At 37.3% G+C, this 25,650-nt stretch overlaps 1 protein-coding gene across 8 annotated transcripts in view; it reads right to left on the bottom strand.

Moving 5' to 3' along the window:
• TRIQK (triple QxxK/R motif containing) overlaps nt 1–24,683 on the bottom strand; it is a 166,045-nt gene extending 141,362 nt beyond the window's left edge. For 3 of the 8 annotated variants that reach the window (XM_059874499.1, XM_059874497.1, XM_059874498.1), the window contains exons 1-4: nt 24,592–24,678; nt 15,585–15,790; nt 13,659–13,761; nt 3,117–3,271 (exon numbers count right to left, since the gene is read on the bottom strand). In XM_059874499.1, the coding sequence (XP_059730482.1) occupies nt 3,117–3,271; nt 13,659–13,704 (201 nt within the window). In that variant the 5' untranslated portion in view covers nt 13,705–13,761; nt 15,585–15,790; nt 24,592–24,678. Of the gene's footprint in view, nt 1–3,116; nt 3,272–13,658; nt 13,762–15,584; nt 15,791–24,591 lie in introns of those variants that run through there. The other 5 variants (XM_025001882.2, NM_001435310.1, NM_001435311.1 and 2 more) reach the window with 5 other exon arrangements.
• Nucleotides 24,684–25,650: the final 967 nt, after the last annotated feature.

The following is a 25,650-nucleotide window of genomic DNA, read 5'->3' as shown; positions in this document are numbered from 1 at the left end:
AAAATGAATAACCATATTATAGCAATCATTATTTCATTTCTTCATGATCTGATGCAAGCATGACAAAATATGAACAATTAGATGATCAGTGTTGCAACAGGAAAGTTATTTTACCTTAGACCTTTCAATTGTTACTTTTAAAAGGTGAAAAAGCTCTTTTCATATTAAATTTAGTCTATTTTTTATTTTCTGACTTCCCTTCAGTAGAATGTTTGTACAGTTGTTTGTACACTAAAAAATCTCAAATAAATTAGAACACTGGATACTCAGTACATTTTTGAACAGATATTTTCCAGACCTATTATGTTAACTTAAAACATCCACATTTTATGCTTAATTATTATAAATTTGATTTTAAAAGCTTTGAATTTTAAAATATTACTATAAGTTCTCTTTTATAAGGAGATGAGTCTGATAAAGTATGAGTTAACTCTTCCTTGCTTTAACTTATTTCCTTTCTGGTTCTGTCCCTTTTTAATTGTTTACTAAGCTAAGCTCGTTTACCATTTTTCAAATCAGTACAGTAAGAATTCCTATCTCATGTGGCTGCTGTAAGTGTTAAATTAAATTGCTAGTTCATTTAAAGTACTTAACATGGTGCTCCTCACATAGTAAGTGCTGGATAAATGTTGTTAGCATCATTACATCATACTGACTTAATCACTTACTCACTGTGGAGTCACCATACAGTCCAAATAAGCTTTTTAAGAGAAAAAAACTAATCTGAACTTGAAGACCTTACATTCATGTAAAAAGTCACTGAGATACATAAAGAAAAAAAGAAAAGGATGGTCTCATAATATCTATGTGTAACTTAATTACATATAAATAGTACCCTTTCTGCTATCATTTGGTCTCCTAACCATCTTCTATCATCAGCTAAGTGGCTTCAGCAAAAATATCTTTGGATAACTTAAAACAACAACTTACATATATGGTCTTCTTCTTAATGTGTTGAAAACTTTGGATGAATAGATTATCACTTATATACTTACAGTTTATGTATATAAGGAGCATTCTAAAATACTTTCTAAAATGGAAGGCTTCTGAACAACAACAAAAATCTTGAACATTGGTCCCATTTTTTAAACTAACAATTTAATCTTTGTCAGAAATCTCAAATTATTCTCCAGTCTAAGAAAAGAATCTTCTCCATTCAACACTTGCACTACTTCTCTGTTATTCCTTCCTCAGGAGTTCAGTTGTAAACCCTTGATGTTATTTCTAAGCCTATATGTCACAATTTCTCTTATATATTCACACTTGAATTAGGTAGGTAAGTATGGTTCTTTTTACTAGAGCAGTGGTAATCAAACATTAGATAAAACTGGTTCCATTAATGATCAAAACTTGAATTTGCAGTACCAAATTTAGCATTCCAAATGTTAAAAATTACCCTAGCTCTAAAATATAATGCTGAGTAAGAAATATAATTTTAGGATATCCTTTAAATTACAGTCCATTCCAATGTTTTCCAAAAAAAAACCCTTAAGAAAAATATAATAATATTCAAATCACTTCTCTATTTTATTTTTGAAAATTAACTTCACTATAACATACTATTTATTTCAAGGTCCATCATAAAAATGATTTTATAAAAGCACTTGATAACTACCTCACTAATTTTAGAAATATTTCCCCTACTATTGGGTCTTTATTATTTTGACCAAAATTTGGGAGCAGGGAATAGATTACATATCATGGGCCCTTTTAATGAAAATGGCATACATAAAATTCACTTAAAATGTTTATTTTCAAATTATTACTGAACTCTGAACAATTTAAAGAAAAAAAGCAATTGAACTTTGCAAAGCAATTTTTACAGTAAAATGTTTAACCTGATTTTGTACAAGTACAGAACTCTGCCCAGCAACCTCTCAGTCCCAAGTTGATCTCATCTCCTGTTTGATTCAGTAGCAACTCCAGGTTGTGCTTCTCCTGAAACACATCTTCATCTCAGTCTGGGCACATGAGTTTGTTTCCCAAATCACAAAAATATAGATCTTTAGGTAAGGTCAACTGACTTTGCCAGTTCACTCTCATTCTCTCACACACACCAAAACACATATTTACACATATACCAAACAGACAAAAATCTGCATACGTGTGCTCAGACACAAACATTGATCATGTCAGTACTTTGATCTCAGTGCAAGAAGTGTCCCGTCTCCTTCAAGTATAAAAAGTGTCCTACTTCCTCTGTGCCCTGGAGTCTACACCATAAATATATGGGGAACCACTGAAGAGTTCTAACTAGAATGAGGGGTGGAAAAAGACAGTAGAGGATAACGTCACATAAATAATAGGGGCCCATTTTCTTCCATTTTATGACAAATTTCTTCTCTCCACGAGACTTATGAGACATCAATGTATCAATTAATCAAGAAAGATTTAAAATAATGTTGAATAATAGATATTTTATGATCTTAATTTGTTCTATGACCTTAATTGCTTATATGCAGGTACATTGATTTTGCTGCTGCTGCTGCTAAGTCGCTGCAGTTGTGTCCGACTCTGTGCGACCCCATAGACGGCAGCCCACCAGGATCCCCCATCCCTGGGATTCTCAAGGCAAGAACACTGGAGTGGGTTGCCATTTCCTTCTCCAATGCATGAAAGTGAAAAGTGAAAGTGAAGTCGCTCAGTCATGTCCGACTCAGCGACCCCACAGACTGCAGCCTACCAGGCTCCTCCATTCATGGGATTTTCCAGGCAAGCGTACTGGAGTGGGGTGCCATTACCTTTTAACCAATGTATAATTATCAAAATACAGTAAAGTACCAAAATATCATAGTGTACCAAATATCAAGAGAGATCAAATATTTTAATTTGGCAACAAATTCTCATAGACAATAATACTAAATGATTTAACAAATTAATCAGATAAAGGTTTATGGTTTTATAGACCTCACTCTGTTTTCTTGGATTTATCCAAAATCACAAAATAAATTCAAGTAAAAACATTTCCCCATCGTAATCCTGCCTCCCATAAGAAAGAACAAATTCCAAACTCAAGTTCATTGCCAAAAACAAACAAAAACAAGAAAAACAAAGTGAAAGAAAACAAACCACAAGTCAAAACACCTTTTGCCAAATGTTAAATCAAATAAACACACCTTGTGCTTTGTCCTTGAGGCTGCCAAGTCTGAACTCTGGAGAGCTGCCAAGAGGTGAGATGTTTCCAAAGGCAAGGTCTTTACTGAGGAAGCTGTGCTCGCATTCCTGGCAAATTCAATTCCACCAATAATAATATTCTGATTGCTTTCTCTTACTGGAATTCAAATAGAGTATATGGAAATATTAAATGGATGATCTCCAGTTCCTTAGTGTATGCAAAATAAAATCACTGTAGTAGCATTTTCCAAGTTGTGGTTTATGGCTCGCTAACTCTATTATATGTTCATTCAAATTAAGTTTCTATGCCAATATATACTTGAAAAAACACTGCATACTCTTCCCCCCTTTACACAAGATACAATTTCATTAAAAGGCTCTGAGAAGTCTTGTAATAGAAAAGCCTATTGAAATTTACTTGAACCGAGGTGTCCCAAACTTATTTAAGTAAAGACCCTCTTTCACTATAATCAACAGCAACATTATTTATGCAGATCACACTTTAAGAATGATTCATTGTATAGTGATTATCTGTAAAGCAGTAAGAGATGTTTCCTCTACATTTTAGACTTAAATATGAATATAGAGACTGATTTGAATTTATTTTCCATTAGGGCAATTTGTAGAGTTGATCTATAAACATAATTATATTTATTCAACCATAATTTGTTAAGTACATGTTACTTTCTAAGCCAAATTTTCATTAAAAAGCAATAAGAAAATAAAATAATGTACAGTTTATTCATTTTTTTCAAAAAAATATTTACTATCCAGGAACTGAACTTATCTCTAGCTTTATGTTCCAATTGTTCTCACATAAATAAGAATATCAAATTTAAGTGGTTCCAAACTGCTATCTGATAATAATAAGCAACTCAAAATGTAACTCTAAGTATTTGAGAATACAATTTTTACTAATTATAATTACATCATTAAAAATATCTTGCAGAAGTGGCCAAGATGATGAAGTAGGAAGACCATGAGCACATCTCATTCCAAACAGATACACTAAAATTACACCTACTTACAGAGCAATTCTCCATGAAAACAACATTAAGACTAGCATAAAGAATCTTCTACAACTAAATACGTAAAGAAGGGAAAACACGGAGATGAATATGAGAGGGAGAGATGCCATATAGTCAGAACCCATTTCCTCAAGTTGTCAAACCACAAATGAAAATAATATCAAAATCTTAGTGTTCCTCCCCATGGACTAAGGGGTCTGATCCCCACACTAAGCTCCCTAGCCTGGGGATCCTGCACCAGGAAGACAAACCCTCAGAACACTTGGCTTTGAAAACCAGGAAGTCTTGTGTTTGGGAAAACCAGAAAGCTACAGGAATAGACTCTCTGCTCTCAAAGGGCATGACCCAAACCTCACAAGCTTTGCCTCCCGGCACAGAGGCAACAGTCTTGAGAGGAGCGTGGTCAGATCCACTTGCTGACTCAGAGAGCCTCCCAGAGAGGCAGGAAGCAACTGGGGCTCCCCATGGGGATAGAGAATCTGGCAACAACCATTTCTGGGAGCTCATTCTATGGCAGTAACATCAGCATTGTCAACTCTCATTTTGGAATCCTGCCTCAAGCCAGTAGTGGGACAGCAAAAGGCCCATACCTCCCTGGAATGTGTAGACAGCCACACAAAGACTTGGCTCCTCTCTCTAGCAGTAAGTACCAGCCCAGTAACCCCCTGGACCATGCAAACAGTCATGTTAGGACCTAGCCCCACCCAACAACAGGTGAGAAGCAGTCCTGTTTCCCCCAAGCTGTATAACCAATGGCATGGGAAGCTCATTCTATCCCTAGCAGGCCTACAGCTAACACATAACACATGACTTCACAGTCAACCAGGCTGGGGCCAGCCTCACCTACCATCACAAACATGGTAGTTGGCCCCACCACAACAGACAGCACATGCAGTCCATGTAGGGGACACTTTTAGAACATATAGTTCTGGTGACCAGAGTGGAGGATGCCGTTGGGCCACCCAGGATGTCTATTACATAAGGCCACTTCAAGAATAAGACATGTAACTGATCAATCTAACAAATACAAACACAGAGAACTGGGCAAAATGAGGTGACAGAGAAATATGTCTTAAATGAAGGAACAGGTCATATCTCAGAAAAAGACCCAAACAAAGGTGAGATAAGCAATCTATCCAATAAAGAATTCAAGGTAATAATCATAAAGATGCTCACCAAATTCAGGAGAATGGATGAACACAGTGTGAATTTCAACAAAGTACTAGAAAATATAAAGAAGACCCAAATGGAGCAAAAATTACAATAACTGCAATAAAAAATTTACTAGCAGAAATCAATAGTAGATTAGATACAGAGGAACAGATAAGCCATCTGGAAGATAGACTAGTGGAAATTAACCAAGCTGAATGGAAAAAAAAAAAAATTAAAAAAAAATTAGGATAGTTTAACAGTTCTCTTGGACAATATCAAGGGAACTAACATCTACATTATAGGAGCCTCAGAAGAAAGACAGGAAGGAGCAGAAATAATAGCTGAAAATGTCCCTAACCAGGGGAAGGAAGCAGACATCCAAGTCCAGGAAGCACAGAGATTCCAAAACAAGATGAACACAAAAAGGCTCATTCCAAAACACTTTATAAATAAAATGGCAAAAATTAAAGATAACAAGAGGATATTAAAAGCAGTAAGTTAAAAGCAACAAGTTACATTAAGGAACTCTCCTAAGGCTATTAAAAGCAGCAAGTTAAGTTTGAGGAAACTCCCATATCAGCTGATTTTTAGCAGAAACTCTGCAGATGAGGAAGTAGTGGCATAATATATATAACAATGAAAGAGAAAAACTCACAACCAAAAATACTTTACCTGACATGGCTTTCATTCAGATTTCTTAGCAAAACCAAAAGTTTTACAGACAAGCAGAAGCTGAATTCAACACCACCAAACTCAGTCTAAAAGATATATTGAAGGGACTCCTCTAAGTAGAAAAGGCCACATTAGAAATATGAAAATTATGAAATGAAAAAAAATCTCACTGATAAAGGTAAACATACAGCAAAAGTAATAAATCACCTACTTATAAAACTAGTAGGACTATTATCATCTATATCCACAATAAATAGTTAAGAGACACAAAAATATAAACATCAAATGTAGCAGTGGGGGAATAAAAATATAAGGTGGTCAGAATGCCTTCAAAGTAAATAGATCATAAACTTAAAATAATCACACACACACACACACACACATATACATATGTGTATACATACATACATAGGTTGTTATATATGAACCACACAGTAACCACAAATCAAAAACCTAAAATAGATATACACACAAAACTGCAAAAAAAGAGAATCTAAACAACATTAAAATAGTCATCAAGTCAAAATGGAAGAAAAAGAACAAAAAAAGAAAAAAGAACTACAGTAAAAACCCAAAAACAGTTAATCAAATGACAATAAGTTCATACCTATCAAATAATTACTTTAAGCTTAAATGGACTTAATGTTCCAATGAAAAGGCATTCACTGAAGGATTAAAAAATTAAGACCCATATATACGCTTTTTACAAAAGATTCATTACATATCTAAAGACACACATAGACTGAAAGTCAAGAAATGAAAAAACTACTCATGTAAATTGAAACAAAAAAGGCTGGCATAGCACTGACAGATGAAATTTTTTTACAACAAAAACTGTAACAAGAGATAAAGAATGTCAATGCATAATGATAATGGGATCAATCCAACAAGAAGATATAGTAATTGTAAATATAAATGCATACAGTATGGGAGTACCTAAATAAAGCAAATATTAACCAATATAAAAGGAGAAACTTACAGTAATACAATAGTAGTAAAGGATTTCACCACCACACTTACATCAATGGACAAATCATCTAGACAGAAAATTAATGAGAAAAACACTGGCCCTAAATGACATATTAGAGCAAATGGAATTCGTAGATACGCGTGAAATATTCCATCTCAAAATATCACAGTACACAAATTCAAGTGCACATGGGACATTCTCCATGACAGACCACATGCTAGGCCACAAAATACACCTTAATAAATTTAAGAAGACTGAAAATATATCAAGCAGTTTTTTCTTACCAAAATGCTATGAGACTAGAAATCAAATACAAGAAGAAAAAAAAAAAACTACAGAAAATGCAAACATGTGGAAGCTAAACAATATGCTAGTTAAACAACCAACGAGAAACAGACAAAAATAAAATGAAGTAAAAAAAAAATACCTGGAGACAAGTGAAAATTAAAGCACAACAACCCCAAATCTTTGAAATGCAGAAAAGTTAGTTCTAAGATAGAAATTTACAGTGATAAAAGCCTGTTTTTTTCAGGAAACAAAAAAATATGAAATAAACAATCTGATCTTACACCTAAAAGAATAGAAAATAAAGAACTAACAAAATCCAAAGTTAATAGAAGGAACTAAATAAAAAATACCAGAACAGAAATAAACAGAGACAAAAAAAGAGAGAGAGAGGAAGAGAGGTAAAAGTTCAATAAAACTATTAGTTGGTTTTTGGAAAAGATAAACAAAATGGATGACTCTTTAGCCAGACTCATCAAGAAAGACAGAGCGCGCTCAAAACATTAAATCAAAATGAAAAAGGAGACATGACACCTGATACCACAGTTGGCCCATAAGAGATTACTATAAGCTATTATGTGCCAATAAAAGGCTCATAAGAGATCACCAGAAGCCATTATGTGCCAACAAAATGGAAAACCTAGAAGAAATGGATCAATTTCTAAAGATGTAGAATTTCCCAAGACTGAATCGGGAAGAATTAGAAAATATGAAGAGGAAAAATTACCAGTAATAAAATTTAATCAGTACTATATTAAAAAAAATAATCTCAACAAAATCTAGGGATAGATGGCTTCATAGTACTAGAAGTCATAGACACAGCAATCAAACAAGAAAAAGAAATGAGAAATCCAAATTGGAAAGGAGGAGACAAAATTCACTATTTAGAGATGACATGAATATATATATGTGTGTGTATACTATATATATACACATATATGTAAAATATGTATATATTATATAATTTATGCTGTGCTGTGCCTAGTTGTTCAGTCATGTCCGACTCTTTGCAAGCCCATGGACTGTAGCCCTCCAGGCTCCTCTGACCATGGGGATTCTCCAGCCAAGAATACTGGAGTGGATTGCCATGTCCTCTTCCAGTGGATCTTCCCAACCGAGGGATCAAACCCAGGTCTCCCACATTACAGGTGGATTCTTTACATCCGAGCCACCAAGAAAGCCCAAGAATACTGGATTGGGTATCCCTTCTCCAAAGGATTTTCCCGAACCAGGAACTGAACTGGAGTCTCTTGCATTGCAGGTGGATTCTTTACCAGCTGAGCTACCAGGGAAACTCATATGATTTATATACATATACAAATATATAGAAAATTCTAAAGATATAACCACAAAACTGTTACAACTCTATGGTTAGGACTCCTCAATGAATTCAAAATGTTAATATACAGAAACTGTTGCATTTCTATACACTAGCAATGAACTATCAGAGAAATTAAGAAAACAATCCCATCTATAATTACATTAAAAAGAATAAAATACCTAGAAATAAATCTAACCAAGGTTGCAAAAGACCTGTATTCAGAAAACTATGACACTGATGAAAGAAACTGAAGCCACACAGATAACTGAAAAATATACTGTGCTCATGGACTGAAACAGTATGGTTAAAATGATCCTATCATTCAAGGAAATCAACAGACTTATGCAAGTCCTATCAAATCCCAAAGGGTTATTTACCAAACTAGAACAAATAACTATTAAATTTGTATGAAAACATAAAAAGACCCTGAAGAGTCAAAAGCAATATTGAGAAAGAAGAGCAAAGATGGAGCCATCACCCTCCCTTACTTCAAACTACACTACAAAGCTATGGTAATCAAAACAGTGTGAGAGTGGCACCAAAAAAAAGACACAGAAATCAATGGAATAGAACTGAGTCCAGAAAGAAACGTACACTTTCCTGATCAATTAATCTACAAAGAAGGAAGTAAGACTATGAAATAGGGAAAAGACAACCTCTTCAATAAATGGTGTTGGGTAAACTGGCCGGTTACACGTGACCGACTCACAGTGCACTACTTTTCCACATAGTATACAAAAAAAAAAAAAAAATGAATGGATTAAAGACTTAAATGTAAGCCATTAAACCATAAAACTCCTAGAAGAAAACATAATATGCTCTTTAACATTAGTCTCAGCAATATTTTTTTGGATCTGCCTCGCCAGGCAAGGAAAATAGAAGCAAAAATAAACAAATAGGACTACATTAAATAAGAAAGCTCTTGCACAGGTGAAGAAACTACGGCAAAACGAAAATGCTGCCCACTGAATGGGAGAAGATATTTGCAAATGACAGATCTGATACAGGGTCAATATTCAAAATATAACAAGGATGCATAAAACTCAGCTTTAAAAAACAAACAAACAAACAAACAAAAAAACCAAATACAAAAAGCACAGAAGACTTGAATAGACATTTTTCCAATGACATAGAGATGGCCAACAGGCACATTAAAAGATGCTCAAAATCATTAATCATCAGGGAAATGAGATATTACTTCTCACTTGTCAGACTGGTTATGATCAAAAAGACAAAAATTAACAAGGGTTGGCAAGAATGTAGAGAAAAAGGAACATAGGGAACTGTTGGTGAGAATGTAAGTTGGTATAGCCACTATGAAAACAGAATGGAGGTCCCTAAAAAAAATTACAAATAGAACTACTATATAATCTATTAATTCTATTTCCTGGTATTTTTCTGAAAAGAATAAACACTAATTCAAAAAGACACTGCATCACAGAAAAAGCAAAGGAATTCCAGAAAAACATCTCCTTCTACTTCACTGACTATGCTAAAGGCTTTGACTATGTGGATCACAACAAACTATGGAAAATTCAAGATATGGGAATTCTAGATTACCTTACTTGTCTGGTAAGAAACCTATATGCAGAGCAGGAAGCAAAAGTTAGAACCAGACATGGAACAATGAACTGGTTTAAAATTGGGAAAGTGAAGTGAAGTCGCTCAGTCGTGTCCGACTCTTAGCGACCCCATGGACTGCAGCCTACCAGGCTCCTCCGTCCATGGGATTTTCCAGGCAAGAGTACTGGAGTGGGGTGCCATTGCCTTCTCCATTAAAATTGGGAAAGAGTAGGTAAAAGCTGTATATTGTCACCCTGCTTATTTAACTTATATGCAGTGTACATCATGCAAAATGTCAGGCTGAATGACTCACAAGTTGGAATTAAGACTGCTGGGAGAAATATCAACAACCTCACATATGCAGATGATACCACTCTAAGTGCAGAAAGTGAAGGAAAAAAGCCTCTTGATGAAGGTGAAAGAGGAGAGTGAAAATGCTGGCTTAGAACTCAACATTCAAAAAATGAAGACCATGGCATGTGGTTCCATGACTTCATGGCAAATAGGTGGGGAAAAAAGTAGAAATAGTGACAGATTTTATTTTCTTGGGCTCCAAAATCACTGTGGACAGTAACCGCCATCACGTAATTAAAAGACACTTGATCCTTGGAAGAAAAGCAATGACAAACCTAGACAGCATATTAAAAAGTAGAGACATTACTTTGCTGACAAAGTTTCGTGTAGTCAAGGCTATAGTTTTTCCAGTATTGTGCTGGAGAAGACTCTTGAGAGTCCCTTGGACAGCAAATAGATCAAACCAGTCAATCCTAAAGGAAATCAGTCCTGACTATTCACTGGAAGGACTGCTACTGAAGCTCAAGCTCCAATACTTCGGTCACTTGATGCAAAGAACTAACTCATTGGAAAAGACCCTGATGCCATAAAAGACTGAGGGTAGGAGAAGGGGGCGACAGAGGATGAGATGGTTGGATTGGCATCATTGACTCAACAGATGTATTTGAGCAAACTCTGGGAGAGAGTGAAGGACAGGGAAGCCTGGCATGCTGCAATTCATAGAACTGCAAAGAGTCAAACACGACGTATAGACTGAATAACAACAAGAAGGATAGCTATACCAAAAGACAGACAATAAGGAGTATTGATGTGGATGTGAACAAACTAGAACCTTCACATATTGCTGGTAGGAAAGCAAAATGGTGCAGCCACTTTGGAAAGCAGTTTGGCAGCTCCTCAGAGTCTAAACAGAAAGGCCATGTGACCTAGAAATTCCATTTCCAGGTATACATGTGACAGAAATGAAAATATAGTCACATAAAAATGTGTACACAAATGTAAATAGAAGCATTATCCCTATAGCCAGAAAGTGAAAACAATCCATGATGAATAGGTAAACAAAATGTGGTATAACCATACAATTCAATATTAATTCAACATAAAAAGAAGTAATGAAATATTGATACATGGTACAACATGGATGAACTTTGAAAACTTTATGCTAAGCGAAAGAAGTCATTTACAAAAAGTCCAATTAATGCATCATTCCTGTTTATTCTCTTTATATATAATATTCAGAATGAGAAAATCTATCGGAGAAGGCGATGGCACCCCACTCCAGTACTCTTGCCTGGAAAATCCCATGGACGGAGGAGCCTGGTGGGCTGCGGTCCATGGGGTCACAAGGAGTCAGACACGACTGAGCAACTTCCCTTTCACTTTTCACTTTCACGCACTGGAGAAGGAAATGGCAACCCACTTCAGTGTTCTTGCCTGGAGAATCCCAGGGACGGGGGAGCCTGGTGGGCTTCCGTCTATGGGGTCACACAGAGTCGGACACGACTGAAGTGACTTAGCAGCAGCAGCAGCATAGGAACAGAAAATAGATTGATAAATGGTTACTTAGGCTGGCAGCTCAGCTGGTAAAGAATCTGCCTACAATGCAGGAGACCCCAGTTCAATTCCTGGATAGGGAAGATCCTCTGGAGAAGGGATAGGCTACCCACTCATGTATTTTGGGGCTTCCCTGGTGACTCAGCTGGTAAAGAATCTGCCTGCAATGCATTAGACCTGAGTTCAACCCCTGGGTTGGGAAGATACCCTGGAGAAGGGAACAGCTACCCACTCCAGTATTCTGACCTGGAGAATTCCATAGACTATACAGTCCATGGGGTCACAAAGAGTCAAACATGACTGAGCGACTTTCACTTTCACTTTTCATGATTGAGGGTGAGAGCAGAAGAAATAGGGAATGACTAATAAAGGGTACTTTTTGAGGTGATAAATATATTCTAAAATTAGATAGTGATGATCACACACCTCACTCTGAATGAATGAATATGCTAAGACCACTGAATGATACACTTTAAAATCATAAATTTTATGACTGTGAATTATGTCTCAAAGCTGTTATTAAAGGAATCATAATATAGATGTGTGGTTTATCTAAAATGCTTGGGCCAGATGTGTCTTGGAGACTACAGAAAGTAACTATGTCTCATAGCTACTATAATTATATAACATGTATGGGGGCAGCATAGCAATACTTCACAGCAAAATCTTATCAATATTGACACTGACTAAAAAAATAAGTATATAAGCTGTCCCCTGTCACTTCAAGGCTGGTTTGCATCAAATGAATTTGTGAAAATCTTGGGAAACATTTTTCAAAACTTGGGATTTTGAAAATGTGAATAATGGGTGTTGAACCCTTATAATGATGATGATTAATATTAGTAATAATAAAAATATCAACAGTTTCCATTTGTTGTGTTAAGCATGTCACATACATTATCAGAAATTCTCATATTCCTGTGGGATAAATACAATAAAACCCAACTGGGAAAACTAGGTTTTCTAATTATTAAGTGAGTTTTTCAAGCATGCACAGTTAACAGGGAAAAGGTAGAAAACTGAATTCAAATCTATCTAATCAAAGAACTCACTCACTTTCCTTTACAAGGAAGAGCTGTGTTCAGATCATTTATCTGAGATATAGATTTTACATCTGTAAAATGGAGAAAAGACATTGGGGGATTGTTTGTATATCTCCCTCAAGGAAGAACTCTTATAAATAGAATATAAATGGGTATATCTCAAGGCAACTTACGCCGCATGAAACTACAAGTCATAACATTGGAGAATTTTAGGGAGGGCTACATTTGAAAAATTTAAGAACCAATATCTAAATATTATTAATACTAATCTGATCATGTGTCTCTATAGTTCAAACGTCTGAAATGGATCTTTGTTTGCCCACAAGATGAAGACCGTTTTCCATGACATACTAGGCTTCTTAGCCTGGGCTAGCAGGTCTTTATTGTCTCAACTCCAGCCACTATTTTTCCAAATTCTGTTCCAGCTACAGAATTTCTTTCATTTTCCAGTCACACGACCCTACTGACAGTCTAGTGGCTTTACACATCTTATTCTCCATGTTACCTTAGCGCCAGCCTCATTCACCTTGAATTTGCAGGCACCCTTCAAAACTGCGTTTCAATGCCACTTCCTCTGAAATAATTCACCTGTGCTTGCCACAAATATAGGCTGATTAAATGATTGACACACAACCAACTTATTAAATGTGGTATGTGCTTACCTCTAAAAGCACGTACGATTTTGGCATACCATAGTAAAGCATTCATTTTTTCTTCTTACAGCAGTATTAACTGACTTTTGTCTTTGGAAGTGATATTCGAAATCTTTACATGAATTTTGTTTCATTTAAAGCATGGAATGAAAAAAAGAAAATCTAGATTATTAAATATACAGAATAATATATACTTGGTTTTAACCTCAGTCCATATAAGACCAAAGAGATGCTACGGTAAGTAGCATATTGAAGGGCAATAGCTGAGTAAATTTGGGTACCGTGGACTGAAATCAAAGTCTCAGTCTTATACACCAAAGTTCACACACATACTTTAGATTAGGAGTTGCAAAGTTTCTCTGTAAAAGGTCAGATCAAAAATACTTTGGGCTCTTCAGGTGAAGAGGCAAAGTCAAATTATAACTCAATTTTGTCAGTGTGATTTGTAGTGCCCTGAGGAGCAATGCAAAGCAAGGAGAGCACCGCATTTACATCACTGTTGCAATTACTCAAAACTGCTGTTTTAATGCAAAAGCAGCTATAGACAATATGTAAACAAATGAGTGTAACTGTGTTTCAATAAAACTTTATTTATAATCAATAAGATTAGAAATTCATATTCTTTCACCTTGCAAAAATTATTGTTTCAATTTTTTCTCAACCATTTAAAACACAAAAAATATTTTTGGTTCCTGGGTTCTATAAAAACAAGCCAGATGTGGGTGGGCCTGGGTCACAATTTGCTGGATGTATTTTTTAATTTATTCATATCTTAAATTACCAGGTTTCATCTCTGGCGTAAATAAATCAAAACATCACATGCTTTATTAAATCTAGATTATTGTTACTGAATAAATTTTACATTATATATCTTCTCATGCAGTTTTTACTTAAATTTTTAATTAGACTTAATTATTTAAAGCCACTCTATATCCTAGAAACCTATATGTTTTGATTTTTAATATACCATTGCTTTTGCATTTATATTGTATCATCTTATTATTATCTTTTTTCCTCCAGAAGTAAAAAGTATGTAGTTTAGAGGTTTTATATATTTAAGAATGGTTTTCTGTTGCTGTGTGTGAACAAAACAAATTGCATGGAATTTTAACTCTAAAAATATTTATCTGTTGTCATCTAGTATTTAAAACTACAGAAAAAAAATCTGCAACCATATTAAGTTTGGTTTCCTGATAATAATGCCCTATCTTCTCCTCTCTCCTTCTATATATAGGAAGGATTTTTTTCCTTCATCATTATGAGTTGAAAAACTGTTGACATTGTGTATCTGAGTTGTCATACTTATATAAGAAATATCCTTTCTGTGTCTATTGATCTTTTTTAGCTCCGAAAATTTTTTTCCTGCTATTTCTGTTTATTGAAAATTCAGGCTCCAAGTTGTTAAGGTATGACCTAAATCAAAACTCTTATGAATATACCAAAACTTTTATGAATAGATTCAAGGAACTAGATCTGGTAGACAGAGTACCTGAAGAAATATGGACAGGGATTCGTAACACTGTACAGGAAGGGGATACTAAAACCATCCCCAAGAAAAAGAAATGCAAGAAGGCAAAGTGGTTCTCTGAGGAGGGCTTACAAGTAGCTAAGAGGAGAAGTAAAAGGCAAAGGAGAAAGGGAAAGATATACCCAACTGAATGGAGAGTTCGAGAGAACAGCAAAGAGAGATAAGAAAGTCTTAAATGAACAATGCAGAGAAATAGAGGAAAACAATAGAATGGGAAAGACTAGAGATTTCTTTAAGGAAATTGGAGATACCAAGAGAACATTTCATGCAAAGATGGGCACAATAAGGGACAAAAATGGCAAGGACCTAACAGAAACAAAAGAGATTAACACAAGGTGGCGAGAATACACAAAACTGTACAAAAAAGCTCCTAATGATCAGATAACCACGATGGTGTGGTCACTCACCTAGAGCTAGACATCCTGGAGTGTGAAATCAAGTGAGCCTTAAGAAGTATTACTATGAACAAAGCTAATGGAGGTGATGAAATTCCAGCTGAGCTATTTCAAATCCTAAAAGATGATGCCGTTAACATGCTGCACTCGTCATGCCAGTAAATTTGGAAAACTCAGCAGTGGCCTCAGGACTGGAAAAGGTCAGTTTTCATTCCAATCTCAAAAAAAGCAATGCCAAAAATGTTCATATTACTATACAATTGCACACATTTCACATACCATTGAGATTATGCTCAAAATCCTTCATGATTTTCAGCAGTTCATGAACCAAGAACTTACAGATGTACAAGCTGGATTTAGAAAAGGAAGAGGAACCAGAGATCAAATTGCCAACATATGCTGGATCATAGAAAAAACAAGGAAATTTCAGAAAAACATCTACTTCTTTTTCATTGACAATGTTAAAAACTTTTGACTGTGTGAATTACAACATACTGTATAATATTCTCGGAGAAGGCAATGGCACCCCACTCCAGTACTCTTGCCTGGAGAATCCCATGGATGGAGGAGCCTGGTGGGCTGCAGTCCATGGGGTCACTAAGAGTCGGACACAACTGAGCAACTTCACTTTCACTTTTCACTTTCATGCATTGGAGAAGGATATGGCAACCCACTCCAGTGTTCTTGCCTGGAGAATCCCAGGGACAGGGGCGCCTGGTAGGCTGCCGTCTATGGGGTCGCACAGAGGCAGACACGACTGACGTGACTTAGTAGTAGTAGTGGAATATTCTTAATGAGATGGGAATACCAGACCACCTTACCTGCCTCCAGAGAAACCTGTATGCAAGACAAGAAGCAAAAGTTAGAACTGGACATGGAAAAACAAACTGGGAAAGAGTACATCAAAGCTGCATACTGCCACCCTGCTTATTCAACTTATATGCAGAGTACATCATGCAAATGCTGGACTGGATGAAGCACAAGCTGGAATCAAGATTGCTGAGAGAAATATCAATGACCTCAGAAATGCAGATGATACCATTTTAATGGCAGAAAGTAAAGAGAAACTAAAGAGCTTTCTGATGAAAGTCAAAGAGGAGAGTGAAAAAGCTGGCTTAAAACTCAACATTCAAAAAACAAAGATCATGGCATCCAGTCCTACCACTTCATGGCAAATAGTTGGGGAAAAAGCAGAAATAGTGAAAAGTTTTATTTACTTAGATTCAAAAACAATGTGGATGGTGACTGCAGCCACAAAACTAAAGACACTTGCTCCTTGGAAGACTAGTTATGACAAACCTAGAGAATGTATTAAAAAGCAGAGACATCACTTTGTTAACAAAGGTCCATATAGTCAAAGCTACGGTTTTTCTAGTAGTCATGTATGGATGTGAGAGTTGGACCATAAAGGAGGCTGAGCACCGAAAAATTGATGTTTTCAAACTTTGGTGCTGAATAAGCCTCTTGTGAATCCCTTGGACAGCAAGGAGATCAAACTAGGCAATCCAAAAGGAAATCAACCCTGAATTTTCATTGGAAGGACTGATGCTAAAGTTCCAATACTTTGGCCACCTGATGCGAAGAGCTGACTTATTGGAAAAGACCCTGATGCTGGGAAAGATTGAAGGCAAGAGGAGAAGGAGACAACAGATGATAAGATGATTGGATGGCATTACTGACTAAGTGGACATGAGTTTAAGCAAACTGCAGGAGACAGCAAAGAACAGGGAAACCTGGCTGCTGCAGTTCATGGGGTCGCAAAGAGTCAGACGTGATTTAGCAACGGAAAAACAACAACAACAACAGTCTCTTTATTACATTTTTCTGAATTGTTCTGTTCTCTTCTTTAGGAACAATTATCAGAAATTCCAAGCATTCATATAATGGACTTCATTCTTTTTTCTCCAAACACAGTTTTCTTTTCATGCATTCAGTATTTTAGCTAGGATAACTTTTCAAGTCTGTTCTCCACACATTAAATTTTCTATAGTAACATCAGTTCTACTCTTTACTGCCTCAAATGTGGACTTATTTAGTATGTTATGTGGTAGGCAGGATAATGTTCCCCCTCAAAGATGCCCAAGTTCTAATTTTTAGAACTTGCGAATGTGTTCCCTTATACTGCAAAAGGAACTTTGCAGATGTGATTCAAGGAATAACCTCCTGGACTATCCAACTGAGTCTCTAAAGGTTTTAAGTTATCCTAGTTGTGGTCATAAGTGTATCTGACTACAGAAGAATAGTCAGAGAGATGCAATGTTGCTGGCTCTGAAGATGGAGGAACCATCTTTATAAATCAATGAATGTGTGCAGCTCCAGAAGATGGAAAAGGCAAGGAAACATCTCTCCCAGAGGTCCCTGAAAAGAAAGAATTCCTGCCCATACACTGATTGTAGTTCAGTAAAAGCTATATCAGACTTGTGAAGTACAGAATTATAACATCCTGAATTTGTGCTAGTTACATCAGGAATATAAAACTAATACAATTCTCACATTTTTTCAGTTTTTGCACTCTCTTTTTGTTCTACCTTATCTTCTTTCCACCGTCACTTAATCATGGCTCTTCTTACACAGAGTTCTCCTCTCTATGTGTTAGATATCAAAGAATTCTATCAAGTGTTCTTCCTTACCTTAAAATTCTTCTCAGATTTTCACAGGTATGCCTGAGTATTCTGCCAATTTGCTTTTTCTTGGCTTTGTGGGATTTTTTGTTGTTGTTGTTTCACTTTATTCATTTCAAATGCTATATTTATCCAGAAAAATTTGGCATTGAAAGAGCCTATATAGATCATTTCTACATAATCCAGTGTTTTCCAAATGTGTGCATGTGTGGAGGTTGAGGGAAATATTGAAGAAAGAAGAAGAGAATAAACCTCTACAAACAGACAAAATGAAATCAGGAACTGGAAGATTATTGTTTAAATTATACCTTAAAAAATCTAATATATCCCTGCCCAGAAAGATTCAGTGCTATAGTGAATCACTGTGAATAATGAGAATTTTCATAATATGCAAGCATATTCTTCAGAAAAAAATGGTAGAAAACCAGTAAAAATCTTCAACTCTTGCTATTCTCAAATAAGGAACTTGATGCCTGAAGACATTATAAAATCTAACAAATGATATATCTACTGCAAGAAGCCAGGTCTGAAGCTTTCAATCCAGTGCACTTTCTACCTGGTAGAGGTTATAAACTGCAATCCACAATTAGGATCTGTCACAGGTATCCATATAATTTCTTATACAGATATATATTTGAATGTTTTAAAATTCAAAGTACGTAAAAAATGCTTTGGGATTAAACTATCTTCGTCTTCGCCAAAATTTTAAGGTGTTCAGTCTAACTGGTCTGCTGCTTTTGCAACTTTGTTCTGTAAAATACCATTACAGAAGAACTAAGCTACTTTATTCCTGCTTCATTCTCCATGTTTAATGGCTTGAAAACCATGAAACTGATAAGATCCTCTCATTTAAGGACTTGTATCCACCTTCTGATTCAATACAACAGAGTTTGTTAAACCACTAAGTACAGAGGATTTATCTATCATTGTCTTTTTAACACTGCAAAACTAAAAAGTAAGCTATGGTGATCTAGTCGCTAAGTCATGTCCCACTCTTGTGACCTGCCAGGCTCCTCTGTCCATGGGATTCTCCAGGCAACAATACTGGAGTGGGTTGCCATTTCCTTCTCCAGTGGATCTCCCCAAACCAGGAATCAAACCCAGGTCTCCTGCATTGCAGGCAGATTCTTTATCTGAGCTACAAGGGAATTAGTAAAAAGTAAGCTAAGAAGAGAGTCCCTTGGACTGCAAGGAGATCCAACCAGTCCATTCTGAAGGAGATCAGCCCTGGGATTTCTTAGGAAGGAATGATGCTAAAGCTGAAACTCCAGTACTTTGGCCACCTCATGCGAAGGGTTGACTCATTGGAAAAGACTCTGATGCTAGGAGGGACTGGGGGCAGGAGGTGAAGGGGACAACAGAGGATGAGATGGCTGGATGGCATCACTGACTCCATGGACGTGAGTCTGAGTTTACTCCAGGAGTTGGTGATGGACAGGACAGCCTGGCGTGCTGCGATTCATGGGGTCGCAAAGAGTCAGACACAACTGAGCGACTGAACTGAGCTGAACTGAAGCTAAGAAGCCGTCTTTTCTTTTTCATGAAAATATATACCTATTCACTCTATTGTTGCAAAGATACTTAACACTTGAACCACATAAGAAAGGATTAAATGTACATAATAAGTGTGACCAAAACTTAGCTCTTAGGAATCTATGATTCTTTTATGTTCAATAAGGATATATTTAGTCTTAAGAATATCAAATATAATTAAATATATATTGCTATTTTCCACTAATATAATTTTAGTCATTCCGAGAGAATACCAAAAAATAACCATATTCTAAGAAGTATTTTTAAGACCTTCACACTTAAGAGTCAAATCTATTGATATCAAAAACATGGTACATACTCAACAGATGAATAGATAAAGAAGATGTGGTATGTAAATATAAAAGCTTCCCAGGTGGCACTTGGGACAGAATCTGCCTGCCAATGCAGGAGATGCAAGAGGTATTGGTTTGACTCCTGGGTCGAAAGATCCCCTGAAGTAGGAAATGGCAACCTGCTCCAGTATCCTTGCCTGGAAAATTCCATGGACAGAGCAGGCTGGGGGACTACAGCTCATGGGACTGCAGAGATGTGGTGTGCAAGTATACACACACACACACACACACACACACATATATATATATATATATAATAGAATACTATTTAGCCATAAAAAGAATAAAATCTTTCCATTTGCAATAATACAAATGGGCCTAGAAGGTATTATTCTCAGGGAAATAAGACAAATATTGTATATTATCATTTATATGTGGAATCTAAAAAATAAAATGAATGAAAATAACAAATCAGAAACAGACTCACATAGAACAAATTACTGGTTATCAGTGGGGAGATTGGAAGAGAGCAGGGGTATGATAGGGGCAGGGTACTAAGTGGCATGAACTACTATGTATAAAATAAATACAAGGATATGTCATAGAGCATAGGAAATCTACCTAATATTCTATAATAAATTTAAATGGGGTATAATCTACAAAAACTCTGAATCACTATGTTGTATGTGTGCTTAGCCACTAAGTCGTGTCCAATTCTTTGTGACCCCACGGACTGTAGCCCACCAGGCTCCTCTGTCCGTGGAATTCTCCAGGCAAGAATACTGGAGTGGGTTGCCATGCCCTCCTCCAGAGAATTGTCCCAAACTAGGGATCAAACCCAGGTCTCCCGCATTGCAGGCAGATTCTTTATTGCCTGAGCTATCAGGGAAGCCCAAGAATACTAGAGTGGGTAGCCTAGCCCTTCTCCAGGGGATCTTCCTGAACCAGGAATAGAACCGGGGTCTCCTGCATTGCAGGCAGATTATTTACCAGCTGAACTACCACGGAAGCCCAGTAGCTTCTAAAACTGATACAATATTATAAAACTACTACACTTAAATTTTAAAGAAAACAAATAAAAATAAGGAAAAAATATGGTACACAGGAACAAAGGCTAGGGGGAAATTTGCTCCAGTTTCATGTTTCTTTATGGAGGAACTCCACTGGAATAGTTTGGAGATGATTTTGGCATTGGAGTAGAGGAAGGAAATTTTTTACTGAGCTGGTGGACCTCTAAATTATACAATATTCATCATCCTTAAACTTCAAGGTCCTAAAAGCCAGTAGCTTTTAAGGATATCCTGTTAATAGTCTGAGCAAACTCCAGGAGATAATGAAGGACAGGGGAGCCTGGCTTGCAGCAATCCATAGGGTTGCAAAGCGTTAGACACGACTTAGTGACTGAACAACAACAATAATTTAACAACATCCCTACATACTTCAAATGGCCCAGTGGTACTATCCAGGATGAAAAACCAGAGGACTAGATTAATAGCCCTGGCCTCAGATCCCACTCTGTATTCACAGCTTCTCAACAGGGAAGTTATCTGATTCAAAGCTGAAATCCACTGGTCCATACTATTTCAATGGGGAGAGATAACCCATTACAAACCTGTACACACTAGAGGTTTATCTTCTTTTTCTCCCCTCTCTGCCCTAGATCATATAGACCAGCGATTCTAACTGTATCTATCTGTTCCTTAAACTGAAATTTTCTCTCACTGGACTAAAGTCTAGGTTCTGAGACAGGAAGTAGAGCTAGAAAGGGGAAGGAAGTATTAGTACTCAGTTTTGGTCTCCCACTGAAAGCAATGCATCCAGTCAGCTCTGTTGTAATGAACTGGATATTACCAACTCTACCTGTCTGTTTACAAATGCAATAGCTATTATTTACTAAGCCCCTAAAACTCTAATTCCATTAGAACTGTCTCTGTAATCAATTTATCTTTATACTAGTTTTTCTACTATAAATGATGAGTTAAGAACATAATAGTCAAATACTAAACAGTTTGAATATAACTGTAAGTGCTAAAGAACAATACTCATGTTTATTACAAAACACACATATTTTCCTTTTTCATCATTTTCCCTATCTAATGATAGTATCTACTACTGATGCCCACTTTTATTAATAAAGTTAGATAAAGGTATATTAGCAAACAAAATATTTCTATTTACTGCCTTCCATTTTAATACAGAAATCTGGAAAAGAGCCAAACCAGAGTCAAATACAGTATTTTTTAGCCATGGGAAATTATGTTATAAAGGTCATTCATTTGAATTAAAGAATTCTAGTAACATATTGGAGAAGGCAATGGCACCCCACTCCAGTACTCTTGCCTGGAAAACTTCACTTTCACTTTTCACTTTCATGCATTGGAGAAGGAAATGGCAACTCACTCCAGTGTTCTTGCCTGGAGAATCCCAGGGACGGGGGAGCCTGGTGGGCTTCTGTCTATGGGGTCACACAGAGTCAGACACAACTGAAGTGACTTAGCAGCAGCAGCAGCAGCAGTAGCATATACTAAAAGTAATTTTTTTATTTGTCAAAAATGGACTTTGATAAAAGAGAAAGTTTGTGTATTTAATATTTGTCTAAAAAATACAATTTACCATTTCCCCAAACAAGTTGACAATAATTTCTCTTTTCATTTGCTTAAATATAAGAATATTCTTTGAAAGAATGATCAAATGGCATTTATAATAAAATTCAATTTACATGGTTTTAACAGTCAGCTATCATTTATTGATCATTGGTAGTTCATGTTTGTTAAATACTAAAAAAGTAAACTTTTTTTTTGTTAAAGAAGAAGAAAAAGGATTCATTGAAGACCATAAACTAAGGTAAGCCACAGTAAGATGCATTGTGGAAGACATGGAAGAGACCCAACTCTCCTCCCAGTACTTTTGGATATAAATTACTCAAGTCACTTTGGAGTGAGGCAAGATGGGAGAGTAATTTTCTTAACTCTCAAGAAGCTGATCGAAAACAGATGTTCTTTATCCAACATCCACTTATGTTTCGAATTGTGTCTTTTTCTAAGGGGAGAGTCAGTAGTTTCTCTTGGCTTCTCAAAATGGTATATACCACCAAAAAAGTCATCCATCATTGAATTAGAAAGTAATCTGTCCCAATTTTTTCAGGCTATGCATATACTTGAAAAAATCTAGTGATATCAATGGGGAAAAAATGTATGCAGGACATTTCAGGTACTACGTAAGAAGAGCTAATACTGAATCAACAACAGAGATCATATAGACCAAAAAAAAGGTTAAACATGTAATCAATAACAGTTTACAATTAGCTCTCCTTACGTTTTATAACCAAAGGGCACATAAGTATCTCCACCTCCCAGATGAGAGAAGTTATGAAGGTTACTGCCCAATGGCAAATATTTCCTAACAGCTAGATTCCTGATTTTAGGTCAATCTTCCTAGTGGTAACAGGCACTACAAGCTTCCTTCTTGGGGATTTACACAGTAAACCTAGCACAAGGAAGTAAAAGCAGACTTTTAGTTTCTTTGTGTTTTCTCTGTGGATTGTTTGCTCTGCTGAATCATTTGAGGCCAGACGATGGGGGCAAAGAAGAGATCTGAATGGTTATCTATGGTTACTATCTCACAGTTAATCATGAAATGGGGCATTGAAGCCAAAGAGGGCTTCAGTTACTTAGTACCAACCACTCTTCTCCATAAGAGGGTCTGAAAGGGAGATCATACATTAATAGGACCTGTCCAAAAATGACTTGCCTCAACTTCCTGAGAAGCTCCTTGAACTCAAACAGCAGCAGCAATCAAAAAGACTTCCAGGTGGAAGAAATCACATCTCCTATCTCCCTTGTCCTAGTCATCCACAGGGACACCATTACCTTGTGGCTTCAAGCATTCACCAAACCCCAGGAAAAGGCTCATTCCCGCCCCACCATCCTGGCAAATAAAGCCACCTCAGGCTGCCTGAAACCCTTCTCTGAACGTGTTCTGATCTGCAGATCCTTGTTCATTTTGGAAGGCGAGGAGCGAAGTGTGCAGAGGAGTAACATGGGAGAGGGAGGCCTGAGTGGGAGCTCTGCACCCACTACATCGGAGAGCAGGACAGCGAAATCAGGGGACGCGAGTTCACTGAGGGCACAAGGGGGGCTAGCCCCAACCCAAGGGGAAGGCCGCGGGGAGGCGGGCCGAGCCCCGCTTCGCAGGGCCGGACGGCCAGGGCCAGACACGCTGGCAGGGCGGGGCCCGCCGTTTCTTAGCAACCGCGGCGGCCACGCCCACCCGCGAGCCCTGCGCCCGCCGCCCCACCCCCACCGCTAGCGCCCCAAGCGCCCGGAAGGCTCCTCACGCACCACCGTTCCTACGGGGTTTCCTGGGCTCTGGAGTCCTCCACTGCCAAAGACCCCTGCGCGCCCACCTCCGCCCAGTACTCCCAAGTGCAGCTCCCAGGGGTGGACCGAGCGTCCCCTAAACGCGCTGAGGGCCCAGTGAGGAACCGCTTTCACCCCCAGACCCCGAGCTTCACGGGCAGGGCCTCCCCAATCCCCTCGCCGCCCCTGCCTGACACACACACACCACACACACCTCAGTTCAGCCAGCGCAAGGGCCGACCAACTACGTGTCCGGCTGGAAATGTTGCTGTCCACGGTCCTGTCACTCAGGGGAGGGGGCGGGACGAGCCTGCCGGACTCCCAGAGGGCGGCACGGGGAAGAGGCGGGCTCGACGGAAGGGGGCGGGAACAGCTCTAACCTGCACTCCGATTGGCCAGGCTCTCTGTCTATCCTCTGCTAGAGCCCCCCGACGGAAATGCGCGGGCGATGTGGGCTTTCCTCAACGTTTAAAGGGATTCTCAAGCCCTCACCCCTGTCTAGCAAACTGACTCTAGAAATTGAAAATAAGGACTGCCACTTGTTTTTAAATATAAAACACAGAAATACGTTCTTTTGATTATTGAACTTTTCTCACCTCTCTCACACACACACATTCCCCATCCAAACTCTTTGGGGGACATCCCTGGAGGGAAGGATGAACTGTCTAGGAAAGCAATGTTGTTTGCAGATGCAAGCTTTTAACAGACTGATTAGGAAAGGTTTGGCGATATGTCCAGATTCCCAGTTTTCACACCTTTCACACACACAAAATGGGAATGAAATATTGTTACTAGCTGTCTTTTGCACAGCGTCTGACGATTGAATGATATTTACCTGATAATCCTCACAACGCCCAATGAAAGTTTTATCCACAATCTATGGACAAGGAAACCAAGTCGGAGAGTGACATTCATTCAATTGTCAAAGTGCCTGTAGTCATTATTTTTATGCTGTGGTAAAATGAGATTAAATATCTTTTTTAAAAACATTACGTGACTTCCATTTTAATTTTTGTCTCATTGAAGTATAAGTCACTTTCCTCTAGGCCAGTTCATCAAATCTTTCAAAACAAACAAGTGCATGAAAACCTTGAGAAAGGAATAGCTTACAAAAGAGACAAGTATAAACAGACTAACTAGAAAATTCTGTGAGATGTCCCAAGATATCAGGGTCAGGAATTGAGTCTAAAATGTAATTCTATTTTCTGTCCTTCTAAATCCTTTGTTGGTCTCCAGTTTCTCTTCCAGAAATAGCTGTAGAGTTAAATGGAAT

Source organism: Bos taurus, chromosome 14 (genome assembly GCF_002263795.3).
Source record: "Bos taurus isolate L1 Dominette 01449 registration number 42190680 breed Hereford chromosome 14, ARS-UCD2.0, whole genome shotgun sequence".
Classification (NCBI taxonomy): Eukaryota; Metazoa; Chordata; class Mammalia; order Artiodactyla; family Bovidae; genus Bos; species Bos taurus.
The sequence above is the reverse complement of the archived record's forward strand: the minus strand, read 5'-3'. Positions and strand labels throughout refer to the sequence as shown.